We start from the raw sequence: 14,768 nt of genomic DNA on the forward strand, positions 1-14,768 counted from the left end.
GAGAACCAAATCCAACAGTTCATTGAAAGCCGTGGATACTACGGAAACGGTAGCTAGAGTGTCTTTAAGGGAGTCTGATAAGCCTTTATAAAACAAAGAGGCCTTCTTCTCTTGGGGGCACCCTGTCTCTGACACAAGCTGATTGAACTTGGCTAAATACGATAATAGGGACATGTTTCCCTGCTGAAGACCAAGTAGTTCCAGATCAGTAGTCTGTGTGGCATAACGTGTGTCAAATACTCGACTCATAGTGTCGATCAAAGCATCACAGTTATAGAGAAGATGACTCCCTTCCTCCAGTAACGGATTAGCCCAGGCAGCTGCCGTTCCCCCCAAGTGAGACAACAGAAATGATGCCTTAGTAGTAGAATCCGGGAAGGAGGCAGGTCGGCACAGAAAGTGCAGCCTACACTGATTCAAAAAGGTCCGGAAAGCCTTGGGGTCACCATTGAAGCGCTCCGGTGGGGCTAAGGGAAACTGGGCGGTCATATAAACAGGTCCAGTGCCGTGTTGTGGAGGCACCACACCCGAGCCGGAAGCGATGGCGGGGGCTTCGGCCCCAAGGGATTGAAAACCTGCTTGCAACTCGTCTATGCGACGTTGCGTAGCTCTATGAGCCACCGTCATATCGTTACGCAAATCTGCCACTAGTTGCATAATAGTGGCCAATGCCTCATTGGCATCCATAGTAAGGCATCTGATTATGTCAGGATCCGAGTTGCCCACGTAGTGTAGTGGACGAATTCTTCCACCTGATGTGCCCCTCTGGTGTTCAATCAGACAACCAGAGCAGCTAATCAGAGGAAAGAAGGATACCAGATGAGATCCGTGTGTTGCACTAGGAGACTGCTTCTAGAGGATCAGTGTCGTAGAAGCCGATGTCGGGAAGGCAAGACGGGATGCGCAGGACAGGAACACACAGTGAACCTACAAGCGAAGCGCGAGGTTTAATCACAATGTGCATATGCAGGACAACCACTCTTTTGGGAACCCAGACAGTAGTTTGCAATGGTATACAGTTAGACGAGATGCATTATTGAAAGTACTAGTCAATACAAGTCTAGGCCCCCTCCCCTTATCCAAGGCTAAATCAAATAGACAAGAAAACCCCTTACGGGCTTACCGGAGTAAAGTCTGTGCAGTCTTTGAAAGTTCCAATCAGAGAGGCAAGGTGGGACAGGTCCGGTCTCCAGGGGAAGAAACACAGCCTAACCGGACGGCACGAGGACGCCTAAGTACACTGAGGCAGTCTCTAGTCCGTGTACAAAAGTCAGTGTTCCGAAATATCCCAGAAAACTCCAAAGTATCCAAAGTTCATGAATCGCAAATTCTGCAGAAGAAGACACTGTTCAGAGATGGACAAGATCGAGATCGAAGAGCGGAACAACAAGAGGGCCAGAAGCAAGGCAGTTCTGTTAGCTTTCCATGGTCATAACACAGATGCAGCAGAGGCGTAGCAAGGGGCAAACCAAGGCGAAAATCCAATAAACGGTCCGGGTCAAAGCACAAGAGTTCCAGAAGCAAGCAGAGGAAAAACCAGGGCAAGGAAACAAGGAAAAACACAAGAAACTTTCGTAACGCTACTAATGCAAATCAGAAGCACTGGGCAACAAGTGGGAGGTGCTTAAAAACAGGTCATGTGATGACGCTACATGCTACTCGACGTTGACGATACCAGGAACAGGAAAGGACGGGATGCCAACGTTGCCATGCCACCTTCCAGGCACCTGGCTGCAGCGTTCTTAAAGGGCTATACGCGTATGGTCGTGGACCGATCGTACGCGTGGACATGACACTAGGGCACAGTGCAGCTTGCTGGTTGGAGCATGTAACTAGGCGATTATTGCTATTCCCAGGGCACAGTGCAGCTCACTGGCTGGAGCATGTAACGGCTGGAGCATGTAACTGGGCGATTATTGCTATTCCCAATGCACAGTGTTAATGAGCCTTCACATTCTCTGCACCTTCCTTCTGGTCTTCCCAGCTTGCTCTTTGGAGCATGTAACTGGCTGATTATTCCTATTCCCAGGGCACAGTTTAGCTTGCTGGTTGGAGCATGTAACTTGGCGATTATTCCTATTCCCAGGGCACAGTGTTAATGAGCCTTCACATTCTCTGCACCTTCCTTCTGGTCTTCTCAGCTTGCTGGTTGGAGCATGTAACTGGGCGATTATTGCTATTCCCAGGGCACAGTGCAGCTTGCTGACTGGAGCATGTAACTGTGTGATTATTGCTATTCCCAGGGCACAGTTTTAATGAGCCTTCGCGATCTCTGCACCTTCCTTCTGGTCTTCCCAGCTTTCTGGTTGGAACATGTAACTGTGCGATTATTGCTATTCCCAGGGCACAGTGTTAATGAGTCTTCGCATTCTCCGCCCCTTCCTTCTGGTCTTTCAAGCTTTCTGGTTGGAGCATGTAACTGGGCGATTATTCCTATTCCCAGGGCACAGTGCAGCTTGCTGGTTGGAACATGTACGTGGGCGATTATTGCTATTCCCAGGGCAGAGTGTTAACGAGCCTTCGCATTCTCTGCACCTTCCTTCTGGTCTTCCCAGCTTGCCGGTTGGAGCATGTAAATGGGCGATTATTCCTATTCCGAGGGCACAGTGCAGCTTGCTGGTTGGAGCATGTAACTGGGCGATTATTTCTATTCCCAGGGCACAGTGTTAATGAGCCTTCACATTCTCTGCACCTTCCTTCTGGTCTTCCCAGCTTGCTGGTTGGAGCATGTAACTGTGCGATTATTGCTATTCCCAGGGCAAAGTGTTAATGAGCTTTCGCATTCTCTGCCCCTTCCTTCTGGTCTTCCCAGCTTTCTGGTTGGAGCATGTAACTGGGCGATTATTTCTATTCCCAGGGCACAGTGTTAATGAGCCTTCACATTCTCTGCATCTTACTTCTGGTCTTCCCAGCTTGCTGGTTGGAGCATGTAGCTGGGCGATTATTCCTATTCCCAGGGCACAGTGTTAATGAGCCATCACATTCTCTGCACCTTCCTTCTGGTCTTCACAGCTTGCTGGCTGGAGCATGTAACTGGGCGATTATTGCTATTCCCAGGGCACAGTGCTAATGAGCCTTCACATTCTCTGCACCTTCCTTCTGGTCTTCCCAGCTTGCTGGTTGAAGCATGTAACTGTGAGATTATTGCTATTCCCAGGGCACGGTGTTAATGAGCCTTAGCATTCTCTGCACCTTCCTTCTGGTCTTCCCAGCTTGCTGGTTGGAGCATGTAACTGGGTGATTATTCCTATTCCCAGGGCACAGTGCAGCTTGCTGACAGGAGCATGTAACTGTGCGATTATTGCTATTCCCAGGGCACAGTGTTAATGAGCCTTCGCCATCTCTGCACCTTCCTTCTGGTCTTCCCAGCTTTCTGGTTGGAACATGTAACTGTGCGATTATTGCTCTTCCCATGGCACAGTGTTAATGAGCCTTCGCATTCTCTGCCCCTTCCTTCTGGTCTTTCCAGCTTTCTGGTTGGAGCATGTAACTGGGCGATTATTCCTATTCCCAGGGCAGAGTGTTAATGAGCCTTCACATTCTCTTCACCTTACTTCTGGTCTTCCCAGCTTGCTGGTTGGAGCTTGTAACTGAGTGATTATTCCTATTCCCAGGGCACAGTGTTAATGAACCTTCACATTCTCTGCATCTTACTTCTGGTCTTCCCAGCTTGCTGGTTGGAGCATGTAACTGGGCGATTATTGCTATTCCCAGGGCACAGTGTTAAAAAGCCTTCACATTCTCTGCACCTTCCTTCTGGTCTTCCCAGCTTGCTGGTTGGAGCATGTAACTGTGAGATTATTGCTATTCCCAGGGCACGGTGTTAATGAGCCTTAGCATTCTCTGCACCTTCCTTCTGGTCTTCCCAGCTTGCTGGTTGGAGCATGTAACTGGGTGATTATTCCTATTCCCAGGGCACAGTGTTAATGAGCCTTCGCCATCTCTGCACCTTCCTTCTGGTCTTCCCAGCTTTCTGGTTGGAACATGTAACTGTGCGATTATTGCTCTTCCCATGGCACAGTGTTAATGAGCCTTCGCATTCTCTGCCCCTTCCTTCTGGTCTTTCCAGCTTTCTGGTTGGAGCATGTAACTGGGCGATTATTCCTATTCCCAGGGCAGAGTGTTAATGAGCCTTCACATTCTCTTCACCTTACTTCTGGTCTTCCCAGCTTGCTGGTTGGAGCATGTAACTGGGTGATTATTCCTATTCCCAGGGCACAGTGTTAATGAACCTTCACATTCTCTGCATCTTACTTCTGGTCTTCCCAGCTTGCTGGTTGGAGCATGTAACTGGGCGATTATTGCTATTCCCAGGGCACAGTGTTAAAAAGCCTTCACATTCTCTGCACCTTCCTTCTGGTCTTCCCAGCTTGCTCGTTGGAGCATGTAACTGGGCCATTATTCCTATTCCCAGGGCACAGTGCAGCTTGCTGGTTGGAGCATGTAAGTGGGTGATTATTGCTATTCCCAGGTCACAGTGTTATGGAGCCTTTGCATTCTCTGCACCTTCCTTCTGGTCTTCCCAGCTTGCTGGTTGGAGCACATAATTGGGCGACTATTCCTATTCCCAGGGCGCAGTGCAGCTTGCTGGTTGGAGCATGTAACTGGGCGATTATTCCTATTCCCAGGGCACAGTGTTAATGAGCCTTCACATTCTCTGCACCTTCCTTCTGGTCTTCCCAGCTTGCTGGTTGGAGCATGTAACTGGGCAATTATTCCTATTCCCAGGGCACAGTGCAACTTGCTGGTTGAAGCATGTAACTGGGCGATTATTGCTATTCCCAGGGCACAGTGCAGCTCACTGGCTGGAGCATGTAACGGCTGGAGCATGTAACTGGGTGATTATTGCTATTCCCAGGGCACAGTGTTAATGAGCCTTCACATTCTCTGCACCTTCCTTCTGGTCTTCCCAGCTTGCTCTTTGGAGCATGTAACTGGGTGATTATTCCTATTCCCAGGGCACAGTGCAGCTTGCTGGTTGGAGCATGTATCTGGGCGATTATTCCTATTACCAGGGCACAGTGTTAATGAGCCTTCACATTCTCTGCACCTTCCTTCCGGTCTTCCCAGCTTGCTCTTTGGAGCATGTAACTGGGCGATTATTCCTATTCCCAGGGCACAGTGTTAATGAGCCTTCACATTCTCTGCACCTTCCTTCTGGTCTTCTCAGCTTGCTGGTTGAAGCATGTAACTGGGCGATTATTGCTATTCCCAGGGCACAGTGTTAATGAGCCTTCACGTTCTCTGCACCTTCCTTCTGGTCTTCCTAGCTTACTGGTTGGAGCATGTAAATGTGCGATTATTGCTATTCCCAGGGAACGGTGTTAATGAGCCTTAGCATTCTCTGCACCTTCCTTCTGGTCTTCCCAGCTTGCTGGTTGGAGCATGTAACTGGGTGATTATTCCTATTCCCAGGGCACAGTGCAGCTTGCTGACTGGAGCATGTAACTGTGCAATTATTGCTATTCCCAGGGCACAGTGTTAATGAGCCTTCGCCATCTCTGCACCTTCCTTCTGGTCTTCCCAGCTTGCTGGTTGGAGCATGTAACTGGGCCATTATTCCTATTCCCAGGGCACAGTGCAGCTTGCTGGTTGGAGCATGTAAGTGGGTGATTATTGCTATTCCCAGGGCACAGTGTTATGGAGCCTTTGCATTCTCTGCACCTTCCTTCTGGTCTTCCCAGCTTGCTGGTTGGAGCACATAATTGGGCGACTATTCCTATTCCCAGGGCGCAGTGCAGCTTGCTGGTTGGAGCATGTAACTGGGCGATTATTCCTATTCCCAGGGCACAGTGTTAATGAGCCTTCACATTCTCTGCACCTTCCTTCTGGTCTTCTCAACTTGCTGGTTGGAGCATTTAACTGGGCGATTATTGCTATTCCCAGGGCACAGTGTTAATGCGCCTTCACATTCTCTGCACCTTCCTTCTGGTCTTCCCATCTTGCTGGTTGGAGCATGTAACTGGGCAATTATTCCTATTCCCAGGGCACAGTGCAACTTGCTGGTTGAAGCATGTAACTGGGCGATTATTGCTATTCCCAGGGCACAGTGCAGCTCACTGGCTGGAGCATGTAACGGCTGGAGCATGTAACTGGGTGATTATTGCTATTCCCAGGGCACAGTGTTAATGAGCCTTCACATTCTCTGCACCTTCCTTCTGGTCTTCCCAGCTTGCTCTTTGGAGCATGTAACTGGGTGATTATTCCTATTCCCAGGGCACAGTGCAGCTTGCTGGTTGGAGCATGTAACTGGGCGATTATTCCTATTCCCAGGGCACAGTGTTAATGAGCCTTCACATTCTCTGCACCTTCCTTCTGGTCTTCTCAGCTTGCTGGTTGAAGCATGTAACTGGGCGATTATTGCTATTCCCAGGGCACAGTGTTAATGAGCCTTCACGTTCTCTGCACCTTCCTTCTGGTCTTCCCAGTTTACTGGTTGGAGCATGTAAATGTGCGATTATTGCTATTCCCAGGGAACGGTGTTAATGAGCCTTAGCATTCTCTGCACCTTCCTTCTGGTCTTCCCAGCTTGCTGGTTGGAGCATGTAACTGGGTGATTATTCCTATTCCCAGGGCACAGTGCAGCTTGCTGACTGGAGCATGTAACTGTGCAATTATTGCTATTCCCAGGGCACAGTGTTAATGAGCCTTCGCCATCTCTGCACCTTCCTTCTGGTCTTCCCAGCTTGCTGGTTGGAGCATGTAACTGGGCCATTATTCCTATTCCCAGGGCACAGTGCAGCTTGCTGGTTGGAGCATGTAAGTGGGTGATTATTGCTATTCCCAGGGCACAGTGTTATGGAGCCTTTGCATTCTCTGCACCTACCTTCTGGTCTTCCCAGCTTGCTGGTTGGAGCACATAATTGGGCGACTATTCCTATTCCCAGGGCGCAGTGCAGCTTGCTGGTTGGAGCATGTAACTGGGCGATTATTCCTATTCCCAGGGCACAGTGTTAATGAGCCTTCACATTCTCTGCACCTTCCTTCTGGTCTTCTCAACTTGCTGGTTGGAGCATTTAACTGGGCGATTATTGCTATTCCCAGGGCACAGTGTTAATGCGCCTTCACATTCTCTGCACCTTCCTTCTGGTCTTCCCATCTTGCTGGTTGGAGCATGTAACTGGGCAATTATTCCTATTCCCAGGGCACAGTGCAACTTGCTGGTTGAAGCATGTAACTGGGCGATTATTGCTATTCCCAGGGCACAGTGCATCTCACTGGCTGGAGCATGTAACAGCTGGAGCATGTAACTGGGTGATTATTGCTATTCCCAGGGCACAGTGTTAATGAGCCTTCACATTCTCTGCACCTTCCTTCTGGTCTTCCCAGCTTGCTCTTTGGAGCATGTAACTGGGTGATTATTCCTATTCCCAGGGCACAGTGCAGCTTGCTGGTTGGAGCATGCATCTGGGCGATTATTCCTATTACCAGGGCACAGTGTTAATGAGCCTTCACATTCTCTGCACCTTCCTTCCGGTCTTCCCAGCTTGCTCTTTGGAGCATGTAACTGGGCGATTATTCCTATTCCCAGGGCACAGTGTTAATGAGCCTTCAAATTCTCTGCACCTTCCTTCTGGTCTTCTCAGCTTGCTGGTTGAAGCATGTAACTGGGCGATTATTGCTATTCCCAGGGCACAGTGTTAATGAGCCTTCACATTCTCTGCACCTTCCTTCTGGTCTTCCCAGCTTACTGGTTGGAGCATGTAAATGTGCGATTATTGCTATTCCCAGGGCACGGTGTTAATGAGCCTTAGCATTCTCTGCACCTTCCTTCTGGTCTTCCCAGCTTGCTGGTTGGAGCATGTAACTGGGTGATTATTCCTATTCCCAGGGCACAGTGCAGCTTGCTGACTGGAGCATGTAACTGTGCAATTATTGCTATTCCCAGGGCACAGTGTTAATGAGCCTTCGCCATCTCTGCACCTTCCTTCTGGTCTTCCCAGCTTGCTGGTTGGAGCATGTAACTGGGCCATTATTCCTATTCCCAGGGCACAGTGCAGCTTGCTGGTTGGAGCATGTAAGTGGGTGATTATTGCTATTCCCAGGGCACAGTGTTATGGAGCCTTTGCATTCTCTGCACCTACCTTCTGGTCTTCCCAGCTTGCTGGTTGGAGCACATAATTGGGCGACTATTCCTATTCCCAGGGCGCAGTGCAGCTTGCTGGTTGGAGCATGTAACTGGGCGATTATTCCTATTCCCAGGGCACAGTGTTAATGAGCCTTCACATTCTCTGCACCTTCCTTCTGGTCTTCTCAACTTGCTGGTTGGAGCATTTAACTGGGCGATTATTGCTATTCCCAGGGCACAGTGTTAATGCGCCTTCACATTCTCTGCACCTTCCTTCTGGTCTTCCCATCTTGCTGGTTGGAGCATGTAACTGGGCAATTATTCCTATTCCCAGGGCACAGTGCAATTTGCTGGTTGAAGCATGTAACTGGGCGATTATTGCTATTCCCAGGGCACAGTGCATCTCACTGGCTGGAGCATGTAACAGCTGGAGCATGTAACTGGGTGATTATTGCTATTCCCAGGGCACAGTGTTAATGAGCCTTCACATTCTCTGCACCTTCCTTCTGGTCTTCCCAGCTTGCTCTTTGGAGCATGTAACTGGGTGATTATTCCTATTCCCAGGGCACAGTGCAGCTTGCTGGTTGGAGCATGCATCTGGGCGATTATTCCTATTACCAGGGCACAGTGTTAATGAGCCTTCACATTCTCTGCACCTTCCTTCCGGTCTTCCCAGCTTGCTCTTTGGAGCATGTAACTTGGCGATTATTCCTATTCCCAGGGCACAGTGTTAATGAGCCTTCAAATTCTCTGCACCTTCCTTCTGGTCTTCTCAGCTTGCTGGTTGAAGCATGTAACTGGGCGATTATTGCTATTCCCAGGGCACAGTGTTAATGAGCCTTCACATTCTCTGCACCTTCCTTCTGGTCTTCCCAGCTTACTGGTTGGAGCATGTAAATGTGCGATTATTGCTATTCCCAGGGCACGGTGTTAATGAGCCTTAGCATTCTCTGCACCTTCCTTCTGGTCTTCCCAGCTTGCTGGTTGGAGCATGTAACTGGGTGATTATTCCTATTCCCAGGGCACAGTGCAGCTTGCTGACTGGAGCATGTAACTGTGCAATTATTGCTATTCCCAGGGCACAGTGTTAATGAGCCTTCGCCATCTCTGCACCTTCCTTCTGGTCTTCCCAGCTTTCTGGTTGGAACATGTAACTGTGTGATTATTGCTATTCCCAGGGCACAGTGTTAATGAGCCTTCGCATTCTCCGCCTCTTCCTTCTGGTCTTTCCAGCTTTCTGGTTGTAGCATGTAACTGGGCGATTATTCCTATTCCCAGGGCACAGTGTTAATGAGCCTTCACATTCTCTTCACCTTACTTCTGGTCTTCCCAGCTTGCTGGTTGGAGCATGTAACTGGGCGATTATTCCTATTCCCAGGGCACAGTGTTAATGAGCCTTCACATTCTCTGCATCTTCCTTCTGGTCTTCCCAGCTTGCTGGTTGGAGCATGTAACTGGGCGATTATTGCTATTCCCAGGGCACAGTGTTAATAAGCCTTCACATTCTCTGCACCTTCCTTCTGGTCTTCCCAGCATGCTGGTTGGAGCATGTAACTGGGCAATTATTCCTATTCCCAGGGCACAGTGAAGCTTGCTGGTTGGAGCATGTAAGTGGGTGATTATTGCTATTCCCAGGGCACAGTGTTATGGAGCCTTTGCATTCTCTGCACCTTCCTTCTGGTCTTCCCAGCTTGCTGGTTGGAGCACATAATTGGGCGACTATTCCTATTCCCAGGGCACAGTGCAGCTTGCTGGTTGGAGCATGTAACTGGGCGATTATTCCTATTCCCAGGGCACAGTGTTAATGAGCCTTCACATTCTCTGCACCTTCCTTCTGGTCTTCCCAGCTTGCTGGTTGGAGCATGTAACTGTGCGATTATTGCTATTCCCAGGGCACAGTGTTAATGAGCCTTCGCATTCTCTGCCCCTTCCTTCTGGTCTTCCCAGCTTTCTGGTTGGAGCATGTAACTGGGCGATTATTTCTATTCCCAGGGCACAGTGTAATGAGACTTCACATTCTCTGCATTTTACTGCTGGTCTTCACAGCTTGCTGGTTGGAGCATGTAACTGGGTGATTATTCCTATTCCCAGGGCACAGTGTTAATGAGCCTTCACATTCTCTGCACCTTCCTTCTGGTCTTCCCAGCTTGCTATCTGGAGCATGTAACTGGGTGATTATTCCTATTCCCAGGGCACAGTGTTAATGAGCCTTCACATTCTCTGCATCTTAGTTCTGGTCTTCCCAGCTTGCTGGTTGGAGCATGTAACTGCGCGATTATTCCTATTCCCAGGGCACAGTGTTAATGAGCCTTCACATTCTCTGCACCTTCCTTCTGGTCTTCCCAGCTTGCTGGTTGGAGCATGTAACTGGGCGATTATTCCTCTTCCCAGGGCACAGTGTTAATGAGCCTTCACATTCTCTGCATCTTACTTCTGGTCTTCCCAGCTTGCTGGTTGGAGCATGTAACTGGCCGATTATTCCTATTCCCAGGGCACAGTGTTAATGAGCCTTCACATTCTCTGCACCTTCCTTCTGGTCTTCCCAGCTTGCTGGTTGGAGCATGTAACTGGGCGATTAATCCTATTCCCAGGGCAGAGTGCAGCTCACTAGCTGGAGCATTTAATGGCTGGAGCATGTAACTGGGCGATTATTGCTATTCCCAGGGCACAGTGTTAATGAGCCTTCACATTCTCTGCACCTTCCTTCTGGTCTTCCCAGCTTGCTCTTTGGAGCATGTAACTGGGTGATTATTGCTATTCCCAGGGCACAGTGCAGCTTTCTGGCTGGAGCACATAACCGGGCGATTATTCCTATTCCCAAGGCACAGTGTTAATGAGCCTTCATATTCTCTGCACCTTCCTTCTGGTCTTCCCAGCTTGCTGGTTGGAGCACATAATTGGGCGACTATTCCTATTCCCAGGGCACAGTGCAGCTTGCTGGTTGGAGCATGTAACTGGGCGATTATTGCTATTCCCAGGGAACAGTGCAGCTCACTGGCTGGAGCATGTAACGGCTGGAGCATGTAACTGGGCGATTATTGGTATTCCCAGGGCACAGTGTTAATGAGCCTTCACATTTTCTGCACCATCCTTCTGGTCTTCCCAGCTTGCTGGTTGGAGCATGTAACTGTGCGATTATTGCTATTCCCAGGGCACAGTGTTAATGAGCCTAAGCATTCTCTGCACCTTCCTTCTGGTCTTCCCAGCTTGCTGGTTGGAGCATGTAACTGGGTGATTATTCCTATTCCCAGGGCACAGTGCAGCTTGCTGACTGGAGCATGTAACTGTGCGATTATTGCTATTCCCAGGACAAAGTGTTAATGAGCCTTCGCCATCTCTGCACCTTCCTTCTGGTCTTCCCAGCTTTCTGGTTGGAACATGTAACTGTGCGATTATTGCTATTCCCAGGGAACAGTGTTAATGAGCCTTCGCATTCTCCGCCCCTTCCTTCTGGTCTTTCTAGCTTTCTGGTTGGAGCATGTAACTGGGTGATTATTCCTATTCCCAGGCACAGTGGTAATGAGCCTTCACATTCTCTTCACCTTACTTCTGGTCTTCCCAGCTTGCTGGTTTGAGCATGTAACTGGGCGATTATTCCTATTCCCAGGTCACAGTGCAGCTTGCTGGTTGGAACATGTACGTGGGCGATTATTGCTATTCCCAGGGCAGAGTGTTAATGAGCCTTCGCATTCTCTGCTCCTTCCTTCTGGTCTTCCCAGCTTGCCGGTTGGAGCATGTAAATGGGCGATTATTCCTATTCCAAGGGCACAGTGCAGCTTGCTGGTTGGAGCATGTAACTGGGCGATTATTCCTATTCCCAGGGCACAGTGTTAATGAGCCTTCACATTCTCTGCACCTTCCTTCTGGTCTTCCCAGCTTGCTGGTTGGAGCATGTAACTGTGCGATTATTGCTATTCCCAGGGCACAGTGTTAATGAGCCTTCGCATTCTCTGCCCCTTCCTTCTGGTCTTCCCAGCTTTCTGGTTGGAGCATGTAACTGGGCGATTATTTCTATTCCCAGGGCACAGTGTAATGAGCCTTCACATTCTCTGCATTTTACTGCTGGTCTTCACAGCTTGCTGGTTGGAGCATGTAACTGGGTGATTATTCCTATTCCCAGGGCACAGTGTTAATGAGCCTTCACATTCTCTGCACCTTCCTTCTGGTCTTCCCAGCTTGCTATCTGGAGCATGTAACTGGGTGATTATTCCTATTCCCAGGGCACAGTGTTAATGAGCCTTCACATTCTCTGCATCTTAGTTCTGGTCTTCCCAGCTTGCTGGTTGGAGCATGTAACTGCGCGATTATTCCTATTCCCAGGGCACAGTGTTAATGAGCCTTCACATTCTCTGCACCTTCCTTCTGGTCTTCCCAGCTTGCTGGTTGGAGCATGTAACTGGGCGATTATTCCTCTTCCCAGGGCACAGTGTTAATGAGCCTTCACATTCTCTGCATCTTACTTCTGGTCTTCCCAGCTTGCTGGTTGGAGCATGTAACTGGCCGATTATTCCTATTCCCAGGGCACAGTGTTAATGAGCCTTCACATTCTCTGCACCTTCCTTCTGGTCTTCCCAGCTTGCTGGTTGGAGCATGTAACTGGGCGATTAATCCTATTCCCAGGGCAGAGTGCAGCTCACTAGCTGGAGCATTTAATGGCTGGAGCATGTAACTGGGCGATTATTGCTATTCCCAGGGCACAGTGTTAATGAGCCTTCACATTCTCTGCACCTTCCTTCTGGTCTTCCCAGCTTGCTCTTTGGAGAATGTAACTGGGTGATTATTGCTATTCCCAGGGCACAGTGCAGCTTTCTGGTTGGAGCACATAACCGGGCGATTATTCCTATTCCCAAGGCACAGTGTTAATGAGCCTTCATATTCTCTGCACCTTCCTTCCGGTCTTCCCAGCTTGCTGGTTGGAGCATGTAGCTGGGTGATTATTGCTATTCCCAGGGCACAGTGTTAATGAGCCTTCACATTCCCTGCACATTCCTTCTGGTCTTCCCTGCTTGCTGGTTGGAGCATGTAACTGGGTGATTATTGCTATTCCCAGGGCACAGTGTTAATGAGCCTTCACATTCTCTGCACCTTCCTTCTGGTCTTCTCAGCTGTTTTATCAGTCGTTCAACTCTGATCTATCCACCACACACTCCCTGGAGATGGCATCTCCTCATAGCCTCGATCAGAATCCCTCTCCTTGGAGCCTCCTGAATGAAGTGCCTTCATCTTCTACTCTACAGTGCCACTCAAGTAGGCAACCCGTTCTTGACCTGGAAGGACGACTTGCTCGGGTCAACTGCCAGGGTGCACTTGGGAACATCATGCACTTTGCTCACGCTAGACACTCAATTCCTCATAGCCACTTCCTGTAGGGATGGCACGCTGCCTACCGCACTCTGCACGCTGCCTACCATACTCCGCACGCTGCCTATCATTCTCATGGCTGGTTGACCGTTTGATTTTCTTCAACATGGAATGAATCGATTCCTTCTCGACCCCGCTGCCCAATGACTGTGCCCAGCCATGTCTGGATGCCCCGCTATTTCTGTTTGTGTGTAGCTATCTGTCTGCCCCTCCCTTGTGTCTGCCTTAGGCATCAGTTTGAACTCATTGTTGACTCTTCTTGAGATCTTCCTTGATGTCTCCTGCGTCACATGCATGGCTTGTCGCCTCCATCCTCGGCGTTCCTGTCTCTTGGCCATATCTTCCACTCTTCTTCCCCTTTTTCCTTCTATGTTTTGACCCCTCCCCTTTCTTTCTATTTTACCTTTTCCTGTTATTCTCAGTCGCTAGACCTTTTCATTACTTGCTTTCAAATGCTTCTTTATGGCAAGACACCCAGGAAATGCACCAAAAGCCTGCTTCTAGACTTGCTGAATGGAGGCTTCAGTGTCTCTCATCCGCCATGTTTTCCTCCTCTGCAGGAAGGGCATCCTGCAGGAATATTATGACATCACGAGCTTGGTGCAGGAGGAAGTGCTGGCCGTGCACCAGGAGATTGCCCAGGCCATCCAGAACATTAACCCAGCCACTGAGTACGACCACTTCTGCCAGACTAACAGGTACTGTGCTGGCAAGGGGGGGAGGGGCATCTCGGGGCACTATGGAAAGGAGGTTTACACTGCAGAGATTCTAGAAGAGAAACGGACTGTGGCAGTCGCTCCTACACACTCTGAGTGGTAGTCACGGAATCTGGGGCTGGGGGTAATTGTGCCAGACTCCTCCAGAGGCCCACACTGCTGGGCTGCTTCCTTCTGGCTGCTTTCTAGTGCTTCGAGGCACTGCTATGCACCAGTACACCGCAGTGATTGCTCCGGGGGCCCATGGCTCCTGCTAGGGGCCCTGAGAAGGTCAGAAGCACCGAAATGCCCTGCACTGTAGGTGGGAACCCTTGAAGTGTGTAAGTTGAGGGGTAATAGTCAATGGTAGGAATGAAGACAGAGGGGGAAGCACAAACACCCCGCAGAAAGGGAGGATGGCTGAATAATACTTAAGTTCAGTATTTACAAGCTAGTGCATGAACAAGAAGCCACAGGTGAGCTGCCACAAAAGGTCAGAGGATGTGAGCTCACCCGCACCCTGTACAGCGCCTGCTGCTCTCGAGCTAGCTGAGCTCACCCGCACCCTGTACAGCGCCTGCTGCTCTCGAGCTAGCTGAGCTCACCCGCACCCTGTACAGCGCCTGCTGCTCTCGAGCTAGCTG

General features: G+C 49.7%; 1 protein-coding gene across 2 annotated transcripts in view; it reads left to right on the top strand.

Annotated features, from left to right (window-relative positions):
- FES (FES proto-oncogene, tyrosine kinase) overlaps window positions 1–14,768 on the top strand; it is a 474,871-nt gene that overhangs the window by 279,056 nt on the left and 181,047 nt on the right. For both annotated transcript variants that reach the window (XM_069625186.1, XM_069625187.1), the window contains exon 6: window positions 13,990–14,127. In XM_069625186.1, coding sequence (XP_069481287.1) covers window positions 13,990–14,127 — 138 coding nt within the window. The remainder of the gene's footprint in view (window positions 1–13,989; window positions 14,128–14,768) is intronic.

The sequence above is a fragment of the Ambystoma mexicanum genome, chromosome 11 (genome assembly GCF_040938575.1).
Source record: "Ambystoma mexicanum isolate Mex_15411 chromosome 11, UKY_AmexF1_1, whole genome shotgun sequence".
Lineage (NCBI taxonomy): Eukaryota > Metazoa > Chordata > Amphibia > Caudata > Ambystomatidae > Ambystoma > Ambystoma mexicanum.